Source organism: Ranitomeya variabilis, chromosome 3 (genome assembly GCF_051348905.1).
Source record: "Ranitomeya variabilis isolate aRanVar5 chromosome 3, aRanVar5.hap1, whole genome shotgun sequence".
Lineage (NCBI taxonomy): Eukaryota > Metazoa > Chordata > Amphibia > Anura > Dendrobatidae > Ranitomeya > Ranitomeya variabilis.
The window spans coordinates 649,808,968-649,827,523 of NC_135234.1; the positions used below are offsets into that span (position 1 = coordinate 649,808,968).

General features: G+C 42.5%; 1 protein-coding gene across 6 annotated transcripts in view; it reads right to left on the reverse strand.

Moving 5' to 3' along the window:
- The window catches only part of R3HDM2 (R3H domain containing 2), a 136,983-nt gene that overhangs the window by 49,200 nt on the left and 69,227 nt on the right, over positions 1-18,556 (reverse strand). For all 6 annotated transcript variants that reach the window (XM_077297718.1, XM_077297719.1, XM_077297724.1 and 3 more), the window contains 5 exons: positions 9,963-10,153; positions 7,317-7,358; positions 5,494-5,580; positions 4,278-4,395; positions 2,693-2,771 (listed from right to left, as the gene is read on the reverse strand). In XM_077297718.1, the coding sequence (XP_077153833.1) occupies positions 2,693-2,771; positions 4,278-4,395; positions 5,494-5,580; positions 7,317-7,358; positions 9,963-10,130 (494 nt within the window). In that variant the 5' untranslated portion in view covers positions 10,131-10,153. The remainder of the gene's footprint in view (positions 1-2,692; positions 2,772-4,277; positions 4,396-5,493; positions 5,581-7,316; positions 7,359-9,962; positions 10,154-18,556) is intronic.

Here is an 18,556-nt window from a genome sequence, read left to right on the forward strand (position 1 = left end):
AAATTAACAATAAGACTTTAGATCGCAGACATCAAGGTGTCATTTTATTCAGCTCCCTATGACCTACATGCCTTATTGAGGGCTCAGGATGGTTGATCTTGCTGATAATTTCACTTTAAAAACGTGATTATTGTATTTGCACCGTTTTTTTAAATTAGTTTTTAGTGTTTTGCACTTTCTTTGGTGACATTCATCTTTCCATTTGTATCTTTTTGAAGTCTATATTTTTATGCGTTTGCCTTCCCAGTCTTCCATTGTGGGTGGAGTCTAGGGTTTCCAGATGTTTTAGCCCGATTCATCATTTGTGACTTCATGAAAAGTTGCTACATTTGTCACAATTTACTCAATTCCCATTCATGTCAAACCCTATGAAGAGCAATGAGTATTGCAGATCTGGTTGTATTTCCTGCACATTCTCCTCCACCAGAAACAATGACGAATTCAATTCCTAAGTCATATCTGTATTGTATCCCTAATATATTATACTGTTTTCACCTATATGCATGTCCTTTTATTATTGCAAATTTTGTATACTTTTTTAAACGCACTGTGCTCTTTATATATTAAATTAAAAATTGAAGAAGGTTGTCCCTCATCTGAAAGATCGACAGAATGGGGAATTTTTATCCCCGTTACAATAGGGCTGCAGTGTACATTCCCAGCAAACATTACAGCTCCTGGAATTATTTTTAGTATTTTCTCCTCTGCGTTATGGAGATATTAGTTTGGAAAGCTCAGGTTATAATTTATGTCCAATATATAATTTAAGTCCAAGAGGGAGTTACTAGAGATTTTTCAATAGTTGTGCCTAAGTTTTACCCTGCATAATGTTGATCAATGTTAAGCAAGCAAAAACACACAGGATAACAAAGGACACACCTCCACAATAACTTAGAACAGGTTTCTCAGTGTGAGACATGTAATAACAGACATTTTTCTTTCACTGTAGTCACACACAGCTGTGCAGTGAGATCAAAGTGCTGGATGTAGAGCGGAGATCACCAATACCTTCAGCGTTCATCTCACGGCAGCTAATGTGGGAGGAAAGACACTGCAGCAGAGCTGAACTTTGTCTCATTACAAACACTTCTCTTAGCTCTCCTCTCACAGTGCTGCCAGCTCTGTTGTATCCCCTAACCACCCCATCTCAAGAACGTCTAGAAATCACTCTCCTGCTTGCTGTAATGCCTGTCCTCCCACACTGGTTGTTGTGAAATGAAGGCTGATAGGGGTTCATAATTTGTGCGCTTTGTAATCATACACCGTTCTTCTCCATACAATATGTACTTTCTTACAGCTCTGCAGTGAGACCAGTCAGAAGTTCAACCTGCCTGTTATTACATATTTCACACTGATAAATTTTCTCTAAGCGATTGTAGGGACATCTTCTTTCTCCTACATGTTGCTAAATTAGTCTTCCCATGGGTCAATATCATGTAGGGGAAGATGTACACAACCCCAGAGAATCATCTCTGCTAATGCCCTCTTGGACTTCAAAGGAACCTGTCACCACATTTGACCTACGTAACCTATTTATATGGGCATACAGGTAATAGACTGCAGAAAAAAGTCCAACCTGTATGCCTAACATCAGATGCCTTGCTATTGATATATCATCTTCATCACTTTATACAAATGACCTCTTCCAGGCTATGGGAAGGACGGTGCCTGGAACATGAGCTCTGCCTCCAGAGCTTATTTTAAACGAAAGGGGGAATTACCAGTGTGATATCGAATATACACCAGTGTGATGTGTGAAGGTTACCAGTGTGATGGCCATTATCTGCTCTCCTGATCTCACTGCAGAGCTGTGTGTGGTTATAACTAACATCTGCAGGTTCCTCTCAGCTTCATCATCCATCTCACAGGCAGACAGAACTGTAATATTGTTACAATAGAGCAGAGCTCAGTGAGTTGAATAATGTGTTTTCAAGAAGACAAATTACATTTCTCCTGTTCTGTGCTAGTTACCAATGTGAGATATAAACTCCCCCTTCTATATAAAAACTATTTTACAAGTTAATATATCCACAGTGGAGAGATGAAAATAAAAAATAGGAACTCAAATTGTACTCCGCTGTGCAGCCACTATTCCATGGTGTGGCCAGTATGTCAGGCCAACATTGGTGAAAGATCCTTATTAACAATAGGTAGTGTTTTCATGACACATTCCCTCTAGTTAAGACTCAACATTTTGCAAATCAAAGTGTAGCTGAACTCGATCAAGTTTTCAAACATGTCTTCGGGCGTCACAGAAAAACATGCTTTGTACATTTCATCCAAAAGAACAGTTGCTATAACCACCACCAGTGCGCTAATAATAAATGATCCACCTGTAAAACTGGGAGAACAGCCACAAAATGTGCTATTTGTGAGGACTAGCGACAGAGAAACATTAGGATAACATAGTACAGGACCGAAAGATGCAGGAAAATTACAACAGGATTGTAGCTGACAATCTGAGTATGGCCACTTAGGAAATAGAGGCTCCTCTCCATTATGTGACCATCCATCTAGCTCACACACAGAAAACAAAAACTGGCGCTACTGCCCCAGGGCACGTCACCAAAATAGAACTACGAAGCAGCTTTCATAGAGATCTGATGTGTAGAGGCCAGAATGATCCTCAAAATCTAGGACTAGTTTTTAAAAAAGGCTTCTGCAATTTATCTATGACAGTTATAATAAATACCTTGGGTTATTCTTCAGTGTGTTCACTAAAAATTCATGCACGTCTATTCCAGTAGAGTCTGTGTACTCTTGACTAGAATCTGTAAGAAGAAAAAGAAAAGAAAATCATTATGGAATAAGACCCTGTGGGAACCAAGTCAAGTTATAAAATATGGCAGGAGATTTACTAATCCTGTGCACTATTCAGACAGTACAAATGTGGACTAGACAATCTGAAAACGCGCCATCACGCTGGAGGAGAAATTTGGCGCATCTTTCGATACTTTTTTCTAACTTTGCTACATTGAGAGAAGCTTAAAGGGAACTTGTCACCCCAAAATCGATGATGAGGTAAGCCCACCGTCATGAGGGGCTTATCTACAGCATTCTGTAATGCTGTAGATAAGCCACCGATGTTACCTGAAAGAGGAGAAAAAGACGTTAGATTATACTCACCCAGGGGCGGTCCTGCTGCGGTCTGCTCCGATGGGCGTCTCAGGTCCGCTCCGGCGCCTCCCATCTTCATTCCATGACGTCCTCTTCTGGTCTTCACGCCGCGGCTCCGGCGCAGGCGTACTTTGTCTGCTCTGTTGAAGGCAGAGCAAAGTACTGTAGTGCGCAGGCGCCGGGCCTCTCTGGCCTTTCTGGCGCCTGCGCACAGCAGTACTTTGCTCTGCCCTCAACAGGGCAGACAAAGTACTCCTGTGCCGGAGCCGCGGCGTGAAGACCAGAAGAGGACGTCATGGAATGAAGATGGGAGGCGCTGTACCGGACCTGAGACACTCATTGGAGCGGGACCGCCCCTGGGTGAGTATAATCTAACGTCTTTTTCTCCTCTTTCAGGTAACATCGGCGGCTTATCTACAGCATTACAGAATGCTGTAGATAAGCCCCTCATGACGGTGAGGTTACCTCCCCATTGATTTTGCGGGTGATAGGTTCCCTTTAAGAGAAATCTGTCGGCACTTGACTGCAAGTACGTACATTGCATGTGAGCTTTGAAGAGTAGCACAATGTCGGCGTAACAAAATGTTTAAACTTTTGCGTGACGGCGGTGCGGCAGGCAAGCGACACCACAGTGCATCTAACTCCTGACAAGCTGTGGCATTTCCTACACCAAAAATCTCCCACCAGATTTCCGGCGTAGTGCAAGGAGGCACACGCCACTGAACAGACACTGCAGACTCACATCTCGATGAATCAGGGCCGGGGTCCTGATTTCATATCCGGCCTTGAATACCAATTTAAGCCCTCTTTCACATGCCAGCATTTTGGTCAGCAGCTAGCATTTAGTTTTGAAAGCCACAATTAGGACTGATCTCAAATATTAGGAGAGATGAAAATCTTTCCAATAAACATTTTCTCTGTAGGCTTCATTGGTTTGGGCTGATCAACACTGAAGAACATTACTGGTTTCTGAACAAGTGATGCCCTAACCAACATCATCACTAGAATGAATGGGTTACGATAGATTTAGTTACCCCAACAAATCAGGGTAGGAGGCATTGAAGGAGTAAGGAAACCCCATGAAACCAAAACCTGTCCGAGACCTTCAAATTTTGTACTATCGCATTCACAACAGCTACTTGATACAAATCCATACCAACCTCTAGACAACATTTTCTTTGGCCCCTTCTCTTTACTTTTTTCCTCCTTCTCAGACCCATCTTTGCACGACTTCTCCTCCTTATCAGACGGGCAGCTGATATGCAACTGAATGACATCCTGCCACAGAACAAAGCTCGATTACACAGTGTACATGGCGCACAGATGAACAGGGAGAGCGGTGGGCATCATTTTCTTCAATTCTTCCTCCGGAGTCCTTTACTAGTAGTATAAAAGATCCATAACTTGTTTTCTTTCAGAATTATGCAGAAGAACAACCTCATTATGGAATTGGAGGCATGTGGAATTCCATTAAAAGGCACCTTGCACATTTGTAGGTATAAACCAAAACATTGTGGACTCGTGCATGAGGTTTTAAGCCAAGAGTATTGGCTGGCCAATACCGGCTTATAAGATCCTAACCAAACCCATCCACACGATTTCCTTTATCCCCATTGTAAACCCATGGAGGTCCTATGTGTATATTATATTATTATTTCATCACAGTGTTTAAACATGTGTGTGAGACAATAGTACCGATGTCAGCGTTTTGGATCAGCATATCATCAGCATATGATCCGTGTGTTGATTTTTTGCCATCAGTGTCTTTCATGAATGGATAAACTATAAAGCTTCTCCTATGCTTTGCTATGATAAATACGTACAGCACATATATTATACACGAATGCCATCCATGTGCTGTACGTGTTTTACACAGACCCATAGCCTTGTAGTGGCCCTTGTCATCCATATTGGAAAAAAATGGACAAATCTCCGTGCGTTTTTGTATGGACACAATCTGTGTAAAGACACGGACACGTGCATAGCACCATAGGTTATAATGGGAATGTTTTCTATCCGTGAAACATGGACATCTAAAGGAGAACGATGTCGCTAGATCCCAGCACTTCCAGACTGTTGCTCTACTTCCATGTCCTGGAATCAATCTTCGTTTTGATGAAAGATGACAGATGTAGGAATCAAAGTGTAACAGTGTGAAAGTAAAATGATGTCCCTCCCGCCTTAGCAGCCCCAAGGGCTTCATTCACACAGTGTAGTAACATTTCTATGCAACAGTCCCTTTAAACAAGGCCCCACAGATACAGTCTGAGAGTCCAAAGCTTTACACTGAACTATTGATCCTAAAATAACTACTACAAAAGATTAACAGATATTAAAAGGCACATTAAAAAAATGTTCATGGAGCCACAATTTTACCTGAGGTTCCAAGGGGCAATCTAGAAATGGTCCAGATGACTCTTCACATACAGCTAAGCTTCTCACCAATTTTAACTTTGAGTTTGACTAAAGAGAAAAATAAAATATTCCTTGCACATAAATGACATCATAAGGCAGTTTCATAAAGCTAGAAAATGCACCCTAAGGCAGTCATCATTTCTTTTGCGCCTGTTTTTTTTTTTTGTTTGCACTCAATGATTATTCTCTTTACGCCTGTTTTCGGAGTCTATGTTATGTGTGCTCACTTGTTTTTCGTTTTCCACTTTGTATGCACAATTTAGCGAATCCAGATGTTTATGATTCCTCTACTGCTCCACGCCAACCTCCTGCCCTACCACAAGGTATTTTGGAGTATGTCAGTATTTTGGTGCAATTTTTCTGCCATTCTGCACAACGTGAACTTTTTGCACCGCAAAAACAATGCAAGACAAAAAAAACTTAAAAAAAAAAAAAATTGAATGAATTGTGCACCATTTTGAAGAATTTGGCTAGACAAACAGTATCTAATACCACAAGTCAAAAAAGGAAAGTATCTTAGAAAAACAAAACAACAAACAAGACACCAAATGATGAATGGGGGGGGGGATGTCGATCAAGCAGGCCTGTTTCTTTTGCCTACATATGAATGGCAGCTAAATGGCTGCTCAATGCAAATCCCTTCTTGTCCTGCTGTGGAGGCGTATAACCACATACTATCCAGATATAGATAGATTGATCTGTGGATCTCCACACATTTCATTTTGCTCATTTTTGCCACGACCACCAGGTTGGGAGAATGTGGAATTACACAGTGGCCATTCAGATGGGTTCAAACCCATAAGAATCAGAGCTGCTCCACTCGCATACAGCCGCCCTCCGTTCTAGGTTATGGAGGGAAGCTTCCTCTTTATGTTGTCCATATGCCATATCCACACACAGACGTGGCTTTCGTTATGTCTGCTGTGTTTTGGGTGAAACCTTTCGACAGGTGGCTTTAGCACAGCAAGACACGCTACAAGTATGTCTTGCGTACAGCAGCTCTGGCATTTACAGTCTCATGACTGACAGCAAACTTTTTTTAATAATTAAATTTTTATTGACAAATTTTCATATTCAACAAGGAACACTTGAAAAAAAGCAATAACGATTAGCAGATTACAATGAACACAGAGAAAATCAGCTTTGTGAAATAGACACATTATGGTGAAATACAAATTTCTTATATTCCATATTTTTCGGATTATAAGACGCACTCCACCCACCCCCAAATTTGGGAGGAAAACAGAGGAGTGTCTTATAAGCGGAATGTACTGGCTGCGGTGGAGAGGGGTCGCAGTGGGCAAGGTCGCCGGTGGCAGGAGTTGGGCAATGCTGCAGGCCACATGCTGGGAGAAGGGGGTGTCCCAGTGGTGCGAGGCTGCAGGCCCTGAGTGCCCTTCCCATTGATTTCCATGCGGTGGGCTCCGGAAAAATGGCCGCCTGAGATATCTCAATCTGCGCATGCGCTCTCATGAGCAGAGATTTCAGGAGATCATAAGATAAAAAGCTGACTACCAACCCTACTTTTTACAGATTTTTGGCAATTCATTCATGTATGGTAAAACACAACTTCTTATAAATGACACCTTCCAGACATGAGATTTCTGGAGATGGGATGGAGATCCTGGGCATTAGCCTGATTGCATATTATTTTAGTCTACATGGGAATGAACATGCCAAATAATTCAAGAACTATGAAAACGGCATAAACCAGCTCTACAACGTAAGGTGCAAAAATGAAAAAAAAAAAAACACAAGAGGAGCAATAGCTGTGGGTGGTATACCTTGGCTCTCTTCCTGGCATGTCCGTGGCTAGGATTTCGTCTCTACACCATTGGAATAAGCCCGTGAAAGAAGAGAAAAAAAAAAACAATGAAACCAATAAAGAGAAGCAAACAGCAGCGTACACATTGCGATTGCCGACATCTACGTACATGGTCTAGTCATGTACACGGAACCAGAGGAGGCAGATTCTATATGAGTAAAGATACATCAAAAAACAAACATTCAATAACATTTTAAGAATATTTCCCAACAGGAATAAGCAGTAAGAGAACATAGGACATCAAATAAAGCATCCTCAGGCTACATTCACAATAGTGTTAGGGTCTCCATGAAACTCCGGCTACAAATGTGGCCGCCACAGTCTCACAGCTTCAGGCGGACCCTACAAACTATGGTGGGCTCAGTTTTGCTTCTGACTGATCAGCTGCCATTTCAACAGTAAAAATAAATATAACTCTGCATTCTGGGCTATTTTCCCATTAGGCTCACACAATGAGCTTATAGCGAGTTTATGCTGCAGATTTTCTGACGCATTTCTGCACATATTATGTAAATTGGGTCACTTGGGTTTTTTCACTGCATTTTTTTCATCTCTTGTTGGTGTATAACTATGTAAATAAATAAATAAATAAACTACTTTGTGTTTGATGCTTCCTGGTATTTGGCCTTCAGAAAACTATTATACAGTTCCGTGCGGACCACATGTCACCTTATCGGAGCATGTTCCCTCATCACTAATTAGAATACATGGCCAATGTAAGGAGAGCTGTCACTGCCAGCGCACTGTGCCCCCTTTAGGCTATGTGCACACGGCAGGATTATTTGCAGAAATTTCCTGAACAAAACCGGACTTTTTCTGCAGGAAATCCGCATGCGTTTTTTGTGCGGATTTTCGCGTTTTTTTCCGGAGCTTCCCAATGCATTAAATAGCGGGAAATCTGCAAAATTAAGGAACATGCCGCGTTTATTTCCGCGATGCGTTTTTATCGCGGAAAAAAACGCAACATATGCACAAAAATTGCGGATTGCATTCTATTAATAGGATGCTTAATGGATGCTTTTTTTTGCGTTTTTATAGCGTTTTTTTTTTTTTGGGGGGGGGGGTTGGGGGGAGTCTGACCTCCACAGACTTGATATTGATGAACTATTGTAAAGATAGGTAATCAATAGTGACGAGCGAGCATGCTCAGATAAGGAGCTACCCACACATGCTCGAGGGCTAATAGAGCATCTTCGCCATGCTCAAATATTATGCTAGAGTAGCCGTGGCTGCATGTCTCGGGATTATTCGACAGCCGCAACACGTACAGGATTCCCTTTCTGTTATGCAATCCCTGCATGTGTTGCAGATGTCGAATAATCGTGAGACATGCAGCCATGGCGACTCGAACATAGTATTCGAGCATGCCAAAGACACTACTAGCACCCGACCATGCTCGGATGGCACCTTATCTGAGGACACGCACTCCGTAATCAATTATAAATTCCCAGTAAACGCTATTAATGGGTACTGTGTTTCCCTGGCGTACTTTCAGTTTCTTTGTGTCTTCATCTTTGATGCCTTATTTAATTGCTTACTTAAATCAGTTAGATACACTTATTGTACTCAAAATGAGTGGAACAGGTTAGTGTTACTCTCCTTATGAGGTTTTAGGTTAGGGTACAAGAATGGCAAGACATAGCTGGGTCATTGATGTATAGATTCTGAGACTTTTCTCATCCTTACGGTACGAAGTCTGTAAATACTTTATAACTGAAAGCCAGAGGCTGCCAAAAGTAATAAAGTTAATTTCCTCATGCCAGCCAGGCTTTCAGTGCCAAGGCCATACAGCTTTTGAATTCCATTAACCTGCAAATTAACGGCATATCTGCAGGCTAATAGTGTTTGGGACATGACAGGTTACATCTAAGCTTCAGAACTTTGGTGAGGACAGCATACTTTTTCTTTTCTTTTTTTTTTTTTTTTTGGGGGGGGGGGGGGGGGCTGAAGATTTAATGAGTACTAAACTTACAGAAAAACCTTGTGTATTTGGAGCCTATTTAGTTTAGTTGATGGGGAATGATCCCAAGTACAAAGGTCAGTGATGGAAGACTGTTGCCACTAAGGCTAGCTTCACTTTTGCGGTTGGGAGGGCTGCGGATGGCAGCGTACTTCCGCCCTTCTTTCCCCTTGAAGCCCCGCCTACTTCTGTATAATTCCTGCGGACCTATCTTTAACATTGGGAACGCAGGGACGTGTGTTGTGTACGTCCGCATGCGGCGATTTGACGCACAATTTTGCGTTTCCGTGCGGTCGCCGCACACGTCAAATTGCCGCATGCGGACGCATACAACGCACGTCCCTGCGTTCCCAATGTTAAAGATAGGTACGCAGGGAAACACAGGACACATACAGAAGTAGGCGGGGCTTCACGGAGGAAAAGGGAGGAAGTACACTGCCAGCCGCAGCCCTCCCAACCACAGAAGTGAAACTAGCCTATTGAATATAGACGTGTAAATAAAAGACACATACAAGACAAGAAAAAAGTGCCATTATATATAGAGACAAGTGCACTCATGGTTTTCAGGCCTATATAATCTATATGTCGCCGTATAATCATCAAACACAGCATAACAATCTATTACATTATGAGAAGCATAAGAACCTGAGGTTCTTGACGCGAGTTTGGTTCGTCCGATTCCTGTTCCTCTTTACTGGGTGACCTAGATACCGCCTTGCTTCTGTTCACAGACTCTTCGACTAATCGCTTTTCTGACTCCTTCATGATCTCCAGAGTTTCCTGGGTTGTGTGGCCATGGGACATCTTCAACATAGTACAACACAGACGGTATTAACCTGTGCAAAAAAAAAAACCAATGAGAAAAAACTAAACACATTTGACACTTTCCAGCTTGCAGTCATTTGCTCCTTTTGTTAAGGAGCTCCAAATAAAATTAACAAGAGTGCAAAATCAGCTTAATAAGCACATCGCAAATTATCTCTCAGAGACAGCCGGGCCAGCCATGGTGAAAGCACCTAAGGCTACTTTCACACTAGCGACGTGCCGACGCAACGACGCTAGCGTTGAAAGCGCCGCAAAACGGGGGCAGCAGATGCAGTTTTTCAACGCATCCGCTGCCCCATTGTAAGGTCCGGGGAGGAGGGGGCGGGGTTCCGGCCGCGCATGCGCGGTCGGAAATGGCGGACACGTCGCACAAAAAAACGTTACATGTAGCGTTATTTTGTGCCGACGGTCCGCCAAAACACGACGCATCCGTGTGGCAATCCGTCGCAATGCGTCGCTAATGCAAGTCAATGGAGAAAAAATGCATCCTGCAAGCACACTTGCAGGATGCGTTTTTTCTCCAAAACGACGCATTGCGAAGGAGGCCAAACGACGCTAGTGTGAAAGTAGCCTTAGCTGTTCCATAGCAAGCTACGGACTGCGTGTGTACGACACCCGTGTGCTTCTGTTTCAAGTTCACGAGGCCATTGACTTGCATTGGCAGGTTTGAGTCACAAATCAAAGTGGAACATATCTCCGGGTTTCTATTGTGGACAATTTGGCTATGTTCACACGTTTGCGGCTTTTTTTAATGCAGATTTTCAGCTGCATTTCACAGTGCCAGCAAAGTCTGAGATTTCAGAAATCGCATGCACACACATTGTTTTTTTCCTGCTTTGTCAAAGAGCTTGGTTTTTGAAAAATGCAGCATTTCCTTTCTTTCAGAGTTTCTCACCCATTCAAAGCAATGGATAGTACAAAAAGCGCTGTAAAAACTACATCAGGTTTTGCTGCGTTTTTGGTGCCAAAACCTGATGAAGTTGAATCAGATGAAGTTTAGTGCATAAAAAAAGTTGTGCACAAGAGACAAACGTACCGACCAAAACGCAACAATAAAAATGCAGAAAAACCTAAGTAAAACCTGCTTAAACTTAGCATTTAATAAATGAAGCAAAAAATGCAATGTGTGAACATAGCCTTAGTTTACAAAAAAAAAAAGACAGGACATACAAACAGGCACATTGATTGTATGAGTGTAACTGCGCTCTACCACACCTGTTGTGCACGGACACCACCATTTCTGCAATAGATCTGCCATAGCCATTGAGAACAGAGGCCCATTTCCATCACATCATTCCAAGTATTTCTACACGCTTTTACATGCTTATTATATATACAGTACAGACCAAAAGTTTGGACACACCTTCTCATTTAAAGATTTTTCTGTATTTTCATGACTAAGAAAATTGTACATTCACACTGAAGGCATCAAAACTATGAATTAACACATGTGGAATTATATACTTAACAAAAAAGTGTGAAACAACTGAAAATGTCTTATATTCTAGGTTCTTCAAAGTAACCACCTTTTGCTTTGATGACTGCTTTGCACACTCTTGGCATTCTCTTGATGAGCTTCAAGAGGTAGTCACCGGGAATGGTTTTCACTTCACAGGAGTGCCCTGTTAGGTTTAATAAGTGAGATTTCTTGCCTTATAAATGGGGTTGGGACCATCAGTTGTGTTGTGCAGAAGTCTGGTGGATACACAGCTGATAGTCCTACTGAATAGACTGTTAGCTGCTTTTTTCTTGCCATAATACAAATTCTAAGTAAAGAAAAACAAGTGGCTACTTTGAAGAACCTAGGATATAAGACATAATTTCAGTTGTTTCACACTTTTTTGTTAAGTATATAATTCCACATGTGTTAATTCATAGTTTTGATGCCTTCAGTGTGAATATACAATTTTCATAGTCATGAAAATACAGAAAAATCTTGAAATGAGAAGGTGGGTCCAAACTTTTGGTCTGTACTGTACATATATATATACGGTATATATATATATATTTTTTTTTTTTACAGACAGTGCTGCTACGTCGCCAATAACCCAGATGCATCCTAATATTGTGACGTCAAAACCAAGCACGGTTATGGGGACGGTAATTCAAAATAGCACATGAAATCAATTCACTGATTACATTAGCGCAGAAAAATGTTTAATAAAATAAACACAACTATGGATAAAAACAACACAGCAGATAATTCCACAACCAATGTAAAGTTTCTTTACCAGAAAAGGCAGACACACAAAATGGATGACAAAGGATCAGCATGTCACAATAGCCCAAAGTACCCCAAAACCCATCAATCTGCTCATTTTCCACTGCATGCTTCTGTTCTAGTTTCTTTCATTAAGGTTTCTGTAAAAGTCAGGCCGTTTTATCCGTATGAATGAATCAGCCTCCGTCCCCCAGGACAGCGTGGGAGGCTGTGAGGAGGAAGACAGGAAGACATGATAGGCTTTGACAAGAGCGCGCAAGAGCAAACGGGCACAGGGAAACAAGCAGGGAAAGGAGGCCGAGACGAAGATTTATGGTACTAGTGATCCAACACACAGGAGCAGATGAGTGTGGAGCAGATGTGCAGCCTACATCTAAATGCACACTGTAGAGCAGGGGTGTCAAACTACATTCCTCGAGGGCCTCAAACCATGCGTGTTTTCAAGATTTCCTTCTCATTGCACAAGGTGCTGGAATCATTCTGTGCAGGTGATTAACTGATCACCTGTTCAATACAAGGAAATCCTGAAAACATGACCTGTTTGCAGCCCTTGACACCCCTGCTGTAGAGGTAAGTCTACGTTCACATTAGCGTTCGGCGCCGCAGCGTCGCCGCATGCGTCATGCGCCCCTATATTTAACATGGGGGCGCATGGACATGCGTTGTGCTGCGTTTTGCGACGCATGGCCGCAAGCGTTGGGCGCAGAGAACGCAACAAGTTGCATTTTTTTTGCGTCCAACTTTCGGCAAAAAAGGACGCATGCGTCGCAAAACGCAGCGTTTTAGCGTGCGTTTTTGTTTGCGTTGTGCGTTGCGTCGCCGACGCAGCGGCGCACAACGCAAATGTGAACGTAGCCTAACGCAGATCCTCCAGCATGGGGCACATCAGCCATGACTGCGACAATCACACAGACCATAGCCAACTCTCTAAATATTTACCAATATACTTTTTAGGCTATGTGCACACATCAGGATTTGTTGCAGAAATTTCCTGAACAAAACCGGACATTTTCTGCAAATGCACTAAATAGCGGCAAAAACGCAAAAAATCCGCAAAATTAATGAACATGCTGCGTTTTTTACCGCGATGCGTTTTTTTTGCGGGAAAAAAACGCATCATGTGCAAAAAAAATTGCAGAATGCATTAAAAATGATGGGATGCTTATGTATGCGTTTTTAAAGCATTTTTTTTCCACGGAAAAAGGACAAAAAAACGCGCAAAAAATCCAGAATGTGTGCACATAGACTTTGTGTTAATGTAGAAACTGGGAAAAAGAAGAATGCCAAACAGGGCTTTAAGTGTTAAACATGCAGAAATTCATAGAAGGGAACAGATCACCTGGTATATTTGCACCTAAGCAACATTTAAAAATCGCATAGATCAGCTGCTGCACGACAAGGCCAAAGGACTAAGGCTTTGTGCACACATTCAGGATTTTTCGGCCGTTTTCTGCGGAAAAAAACGCGAAAAAAACCACTTACATTAAGCATCTCATCATTGTAATGCATTTCGCAATTTTTGTGCACATGCTGCGGTTTTTACCGAGAAAAAAAAAAAAAACACGGTAAAAAAACACAGCATGTTCATTAATTTTGAGGATTTTTTGCGTTTTTGCCACTATATTATTGCACTGGGAAGCTCCGCAAAAAATCCACAAAAAACGTGATAAAAACGTGAAAAAACGCAAGCTGATTTTCTGCATGAAAAGTCCGGTTTTGTTCAGGAAAATTCTGCAGACATTCCTGAACATGTGCACATAGCCTTAGGGAGAAAACATATCCGGGTGAAGTGTCGCTGGGTGCACTGCTGATAAAATTTGACAAGCAGATTTCCTTGAAAACTTTATTTGAACAGGTTTACAAAGTCATCGCGTTTCGAGGTCAATGCAGGACCTCTTCATCAGAACAAAACGGAGTCACTAGGTTTTTGTCCTGATGAAGAGGTCCTGCATTGACCTCGAAACGTGTTGACTGTGTAAACCTGTTCAAATAAAATTTTCAAAGGAATCATCTGCTCGTCAAGTTTTAATCGGCAGTGCACCCAGCGACACTTCACCCGGATAGGTTTTCTCCCTTTAGGAGTAAATGGATGCAGAAATTTCTGCACCATTTCTGCATCTCTTAGCAGAAAAACTGCAAGACAAAAAAAAAAAAACGTGCATTTATGCCTGCATTTTTTTTTATTGATTTGCATAAAGTCAATAGTGAAAATGAGCAGAGAATGGACATGCTGCAGATTTTTTTAAGCACGAAATCTGCAAAGTCAAAGTTACTTGACACGTGCATGACACTTCGGGTTTCTCATTCACTCATTCTCCGATATCGTTTTTGTTTCCTGAAGAAGTGGGCTACACTTCGAAAGGCGCAGAGAAAAAAAATTACACTATCTCTGGCATTAGCACGGTGGCTCAGTGGTTAGCACTGCAGCCTTGCAGCGCTGGGGTCCAGGGTTCAAATCTCACCAAGGACAACATCTGCAAGGAGTCTGTATGTTCTCCCCGTGTTTGTGTGGGTTTCCTCAGGGTTCTCCAGTTTCCTCCCAGACTCCAAAGACATACTGATAGGGAATATAGACTGAGTCCCATCGGGGACAGCGATGATCATGTGTGCAAACTGTAAAGTGCTGCAGAATATGCCGGTGCTATATAAATAAAGAGATTATCATCACCTGGCAGCGCGGAGACAGACCGCAAACTTTCCATTTGTTACATATTTCTCTCATGAAAACACCCGTGGATCTGCAGCAGCTATACAACCTGGGATCAGGTCAGTATATATTGATACCATTTTTAGTAATCACTATAGGATAAGACCCTATTTTGCACTATTTTTTCTCCTCAGCCGTTTTATATCTAATTCACTTTATTGGCAACAGGATTGCTTCAGGTTTTGCTAGCAAATCTACATGGCAAAACGCACCAAAACTGCAACATGTGCACAAGCCCTTAGGCTTGGTTTCCACGGTCAGGAAATGTTCAGGATTTGCTGCGGATTGAAAGCTGCGTACATACGCAACATCCAGATGTTACAGCATAGTGGATGGGATTTTATGAAATCCCGTCTCCACTATGCATGCAGGGCTGCATCCGGCGGTCCTGCATATCCGGACATGCGACGCATCTTTCTAGACCGCAGCATGCCCATTTATCTTGCGGAGACGCTTAGTCTCCGCAAGATAAATACCACAGTCTATGTATAGGATGCGGTGATTCCGCATGGTTCAATGAACACATCCGGAATCACCGCGCGTACAAAGGGGGGCGGCGCTTTGGGCGGAGTGGGGTATCCGCTGCGTCCAAAGCGCAGCCATTACGCCCTGTGGACACATACCCTTATAATCCAACCTCAATTTAAACTTAAATATGTAGTTCAGCAGCCATAGAAACTTCTGACTAAAAGATCTAAAAGCAATGAAAACTTTTGGCAACAACGGTACAGCTGTATATAAATGTATCCGAAATAAGATCATAAGGGACAAAGACCGGGGGACAGAAGTGTATATGTGCATATACCTTTATGTGCGTCCACACAACTTGCTATAGAATTGTAAAGCGGATCCGTCACCAGTTATCAGAATGAAAACTGTAAAAATTATTAGATAGATTTCTTAAAACCTGATGAGACTGGTATATTAACTTTGTAAATCACTGAATAATCCGAATATTAATATGAACCATTATGAGTCCAGTTAGATCCAGTCCATTTTATTATCAAATGGGAAAACTTTCATATAGGATTTTAGTCATCCTGATATTCTTTTCACTAAGAGCACCAGCCTCATCAGGTCTAAGATATATGAAGTAATGCATGTAATTTTACTGTGAAATCTAGTGACTGGTCTGCATTAGCCTGACAGAGATCCCTACATACATCTAACAGAACTGAGCTGCAGGTCCTGCCTAGGTTCACCTATCATCCGGTCAACTATGAGAATTAAAAAAGAAAAGGAATCGTATTAATATATATATAAATATATATATATATAAATATATATATATATATATATATATATATATATATATATATATATATATATATATATATATATATATATATATATATATATATATATATATATACACACACATACGCACATACACAATTTGTTTGTAGTAGAATATAAATCACGTATGTGACATCTCTGTTCAGTGCAAGTAACAAGGCAGATCAATTAACTCTATAGAAAATCCCACCGATCTTTATAAAGTTCCTCTTGGATCGTTTGATTTGCATGCTCATCTCTTAGGCGAAACGCAGCCCTGCAAGGTTAAAATGATGATCCCATGTACGGATTTAATCTCATTGGAAGAGGCAGATAACCAATCACAATTCCAGCTCCGTAGCAACCAGTTCTATCACCATGTGCGGCCACCGAGGATGTGAGACTTGTAGGAAAAGCACAAGAGAAACCTCACGCTGAACCAGAAGCTGTGCTGGGAACAAGCAGAAAGCATCACACATGTAAGCACACCCGCTGAGCAAGGAGAAAGCATCACACATAAGAGCGCCCACTGAACAAGCAGAAAGCATCATCCCTAAGAGCGCCCGCTGAACAAGCAGAAAGCATCATCCGCAAGAGCGCCCGCTGAACAAGCAGAAAGCATCATCCGCAAGAGCGCCCGCTGAACAAGCCGAAAGCATCACCCGTAAGCGCGCCCACTGAACAAGCAGAAAGCATCACCCGCAAGAACGCCCGCTGAACATGCAAAAAGCATCACCCGTAAGTGCGCCCACTTAACAAGCAGAAAGCATCACCCGTAAGTGCGCCCGCTGAACTAGCAGAAAGCATCACCTGTAAGCGCGCCCGCTGAACAAGCAGAAAGCATCATCCGCAAGAGCACCCACTGAACAAGCAGAAAGCATCACCCGTAAGTGAGCCCACTGAAGAAGCAAAAAGCATAATCCGAGAGAGCGTCTGCTGAACAAGCAGAAAGTATCATCCGCAAGAGCGCCCACTGAACAAGCAGAAAGCATCACACATGTAAGCTTGCAGGCTGAACAAGCAGGAAGCATTACACATGTAAGCGTGCCCGCTGAGCAAGCCGGAAGCATTACACATGTAAGCGTGCCCGCTGAGCAAGCATTACACATATAAGCGTGCCCGCTGAGCAAGCAGGAAGCATCACACATGTAAGCATGCCTGCTGAGCAAGCGGGAAGCATTATACATGTAAGCGCGCCCGCTGAGCAAGCAGGAACCATTACACATGTAAGCGTGCCCGCTGAGCAAGCAGGAAACATTACACATGTAAGCGTGCCCGCTGAGCAAGCATCACCGATGTAAGCGCACGCTGAACCATAAGCTGTGCAGGGAACAAGCAGAGACCATCACACAAGTAGCGCACACATAAAAAAAAAAAAAAAAAAAAAATCAACAATTAGTCAAATTTCTGTTTAAAAATAAATGTGGATTGTTAATCAATAAAAAAAAAATTAGACTACCCCTGAAAATAAGCCTTAAGCTATCTTTCGGAGCAGAAAAATATTGTAAGACCCTGTCTTATGTCCAGAGAAACACAACAGTAACTCAGAGTCAAGAAAGTCAATGGGTGCTCTCGTCCGCTAGCCCGCACTCCTTTCCTGTGGGCAGACTACTACCCAGACAGCACAAGGTGAGGGTAAAACAGTGTGGCAATACTTTATTGAATCATCAGATGATAGCATATAGAATAATACCAGCAAATACAGAAGATGGTGCATACTTCAGAGTCTCAACCTTCTGCTGGCTCGCTGGGATTAGGGGGGGGGGGTTTCCAGGGCTGACTACCCCCACCAGTGGCACCCCGCTTTTGTTGGACACCCACAGAGAGGAGGTAAAGGCAGGGTACTTTATTTCAGACTGCTCCTGGAATCATTGATTTGGCAGAGGAGTTCCGGGGATCCCAAAGAACCAATTCCTGGATCAATTCGACCCGTTGAAGCTGGCACAAATCCTGTTGTTGAAGTTTCCCGTTGAGGCTGTAAATCCAGTCCTCTTCTCAAGGCCGAGCTGGTGGGGTTGCACATAGTGGTGTCTGAAACCTGCAGAGTATGACTCATCTATGGTCTGCTGGGTCTGTCTATCTGCCTCCCTGGTTGCGGAGCACTTGGACGGTATCTATAAACAGCAGTCCCCTGCAGTTCCCCCAGGGCTGAGTAGTATCCCACCACTGCCACCAAGTATGGAGACACAAGGGTCAGTGGTTGCTTTTGTC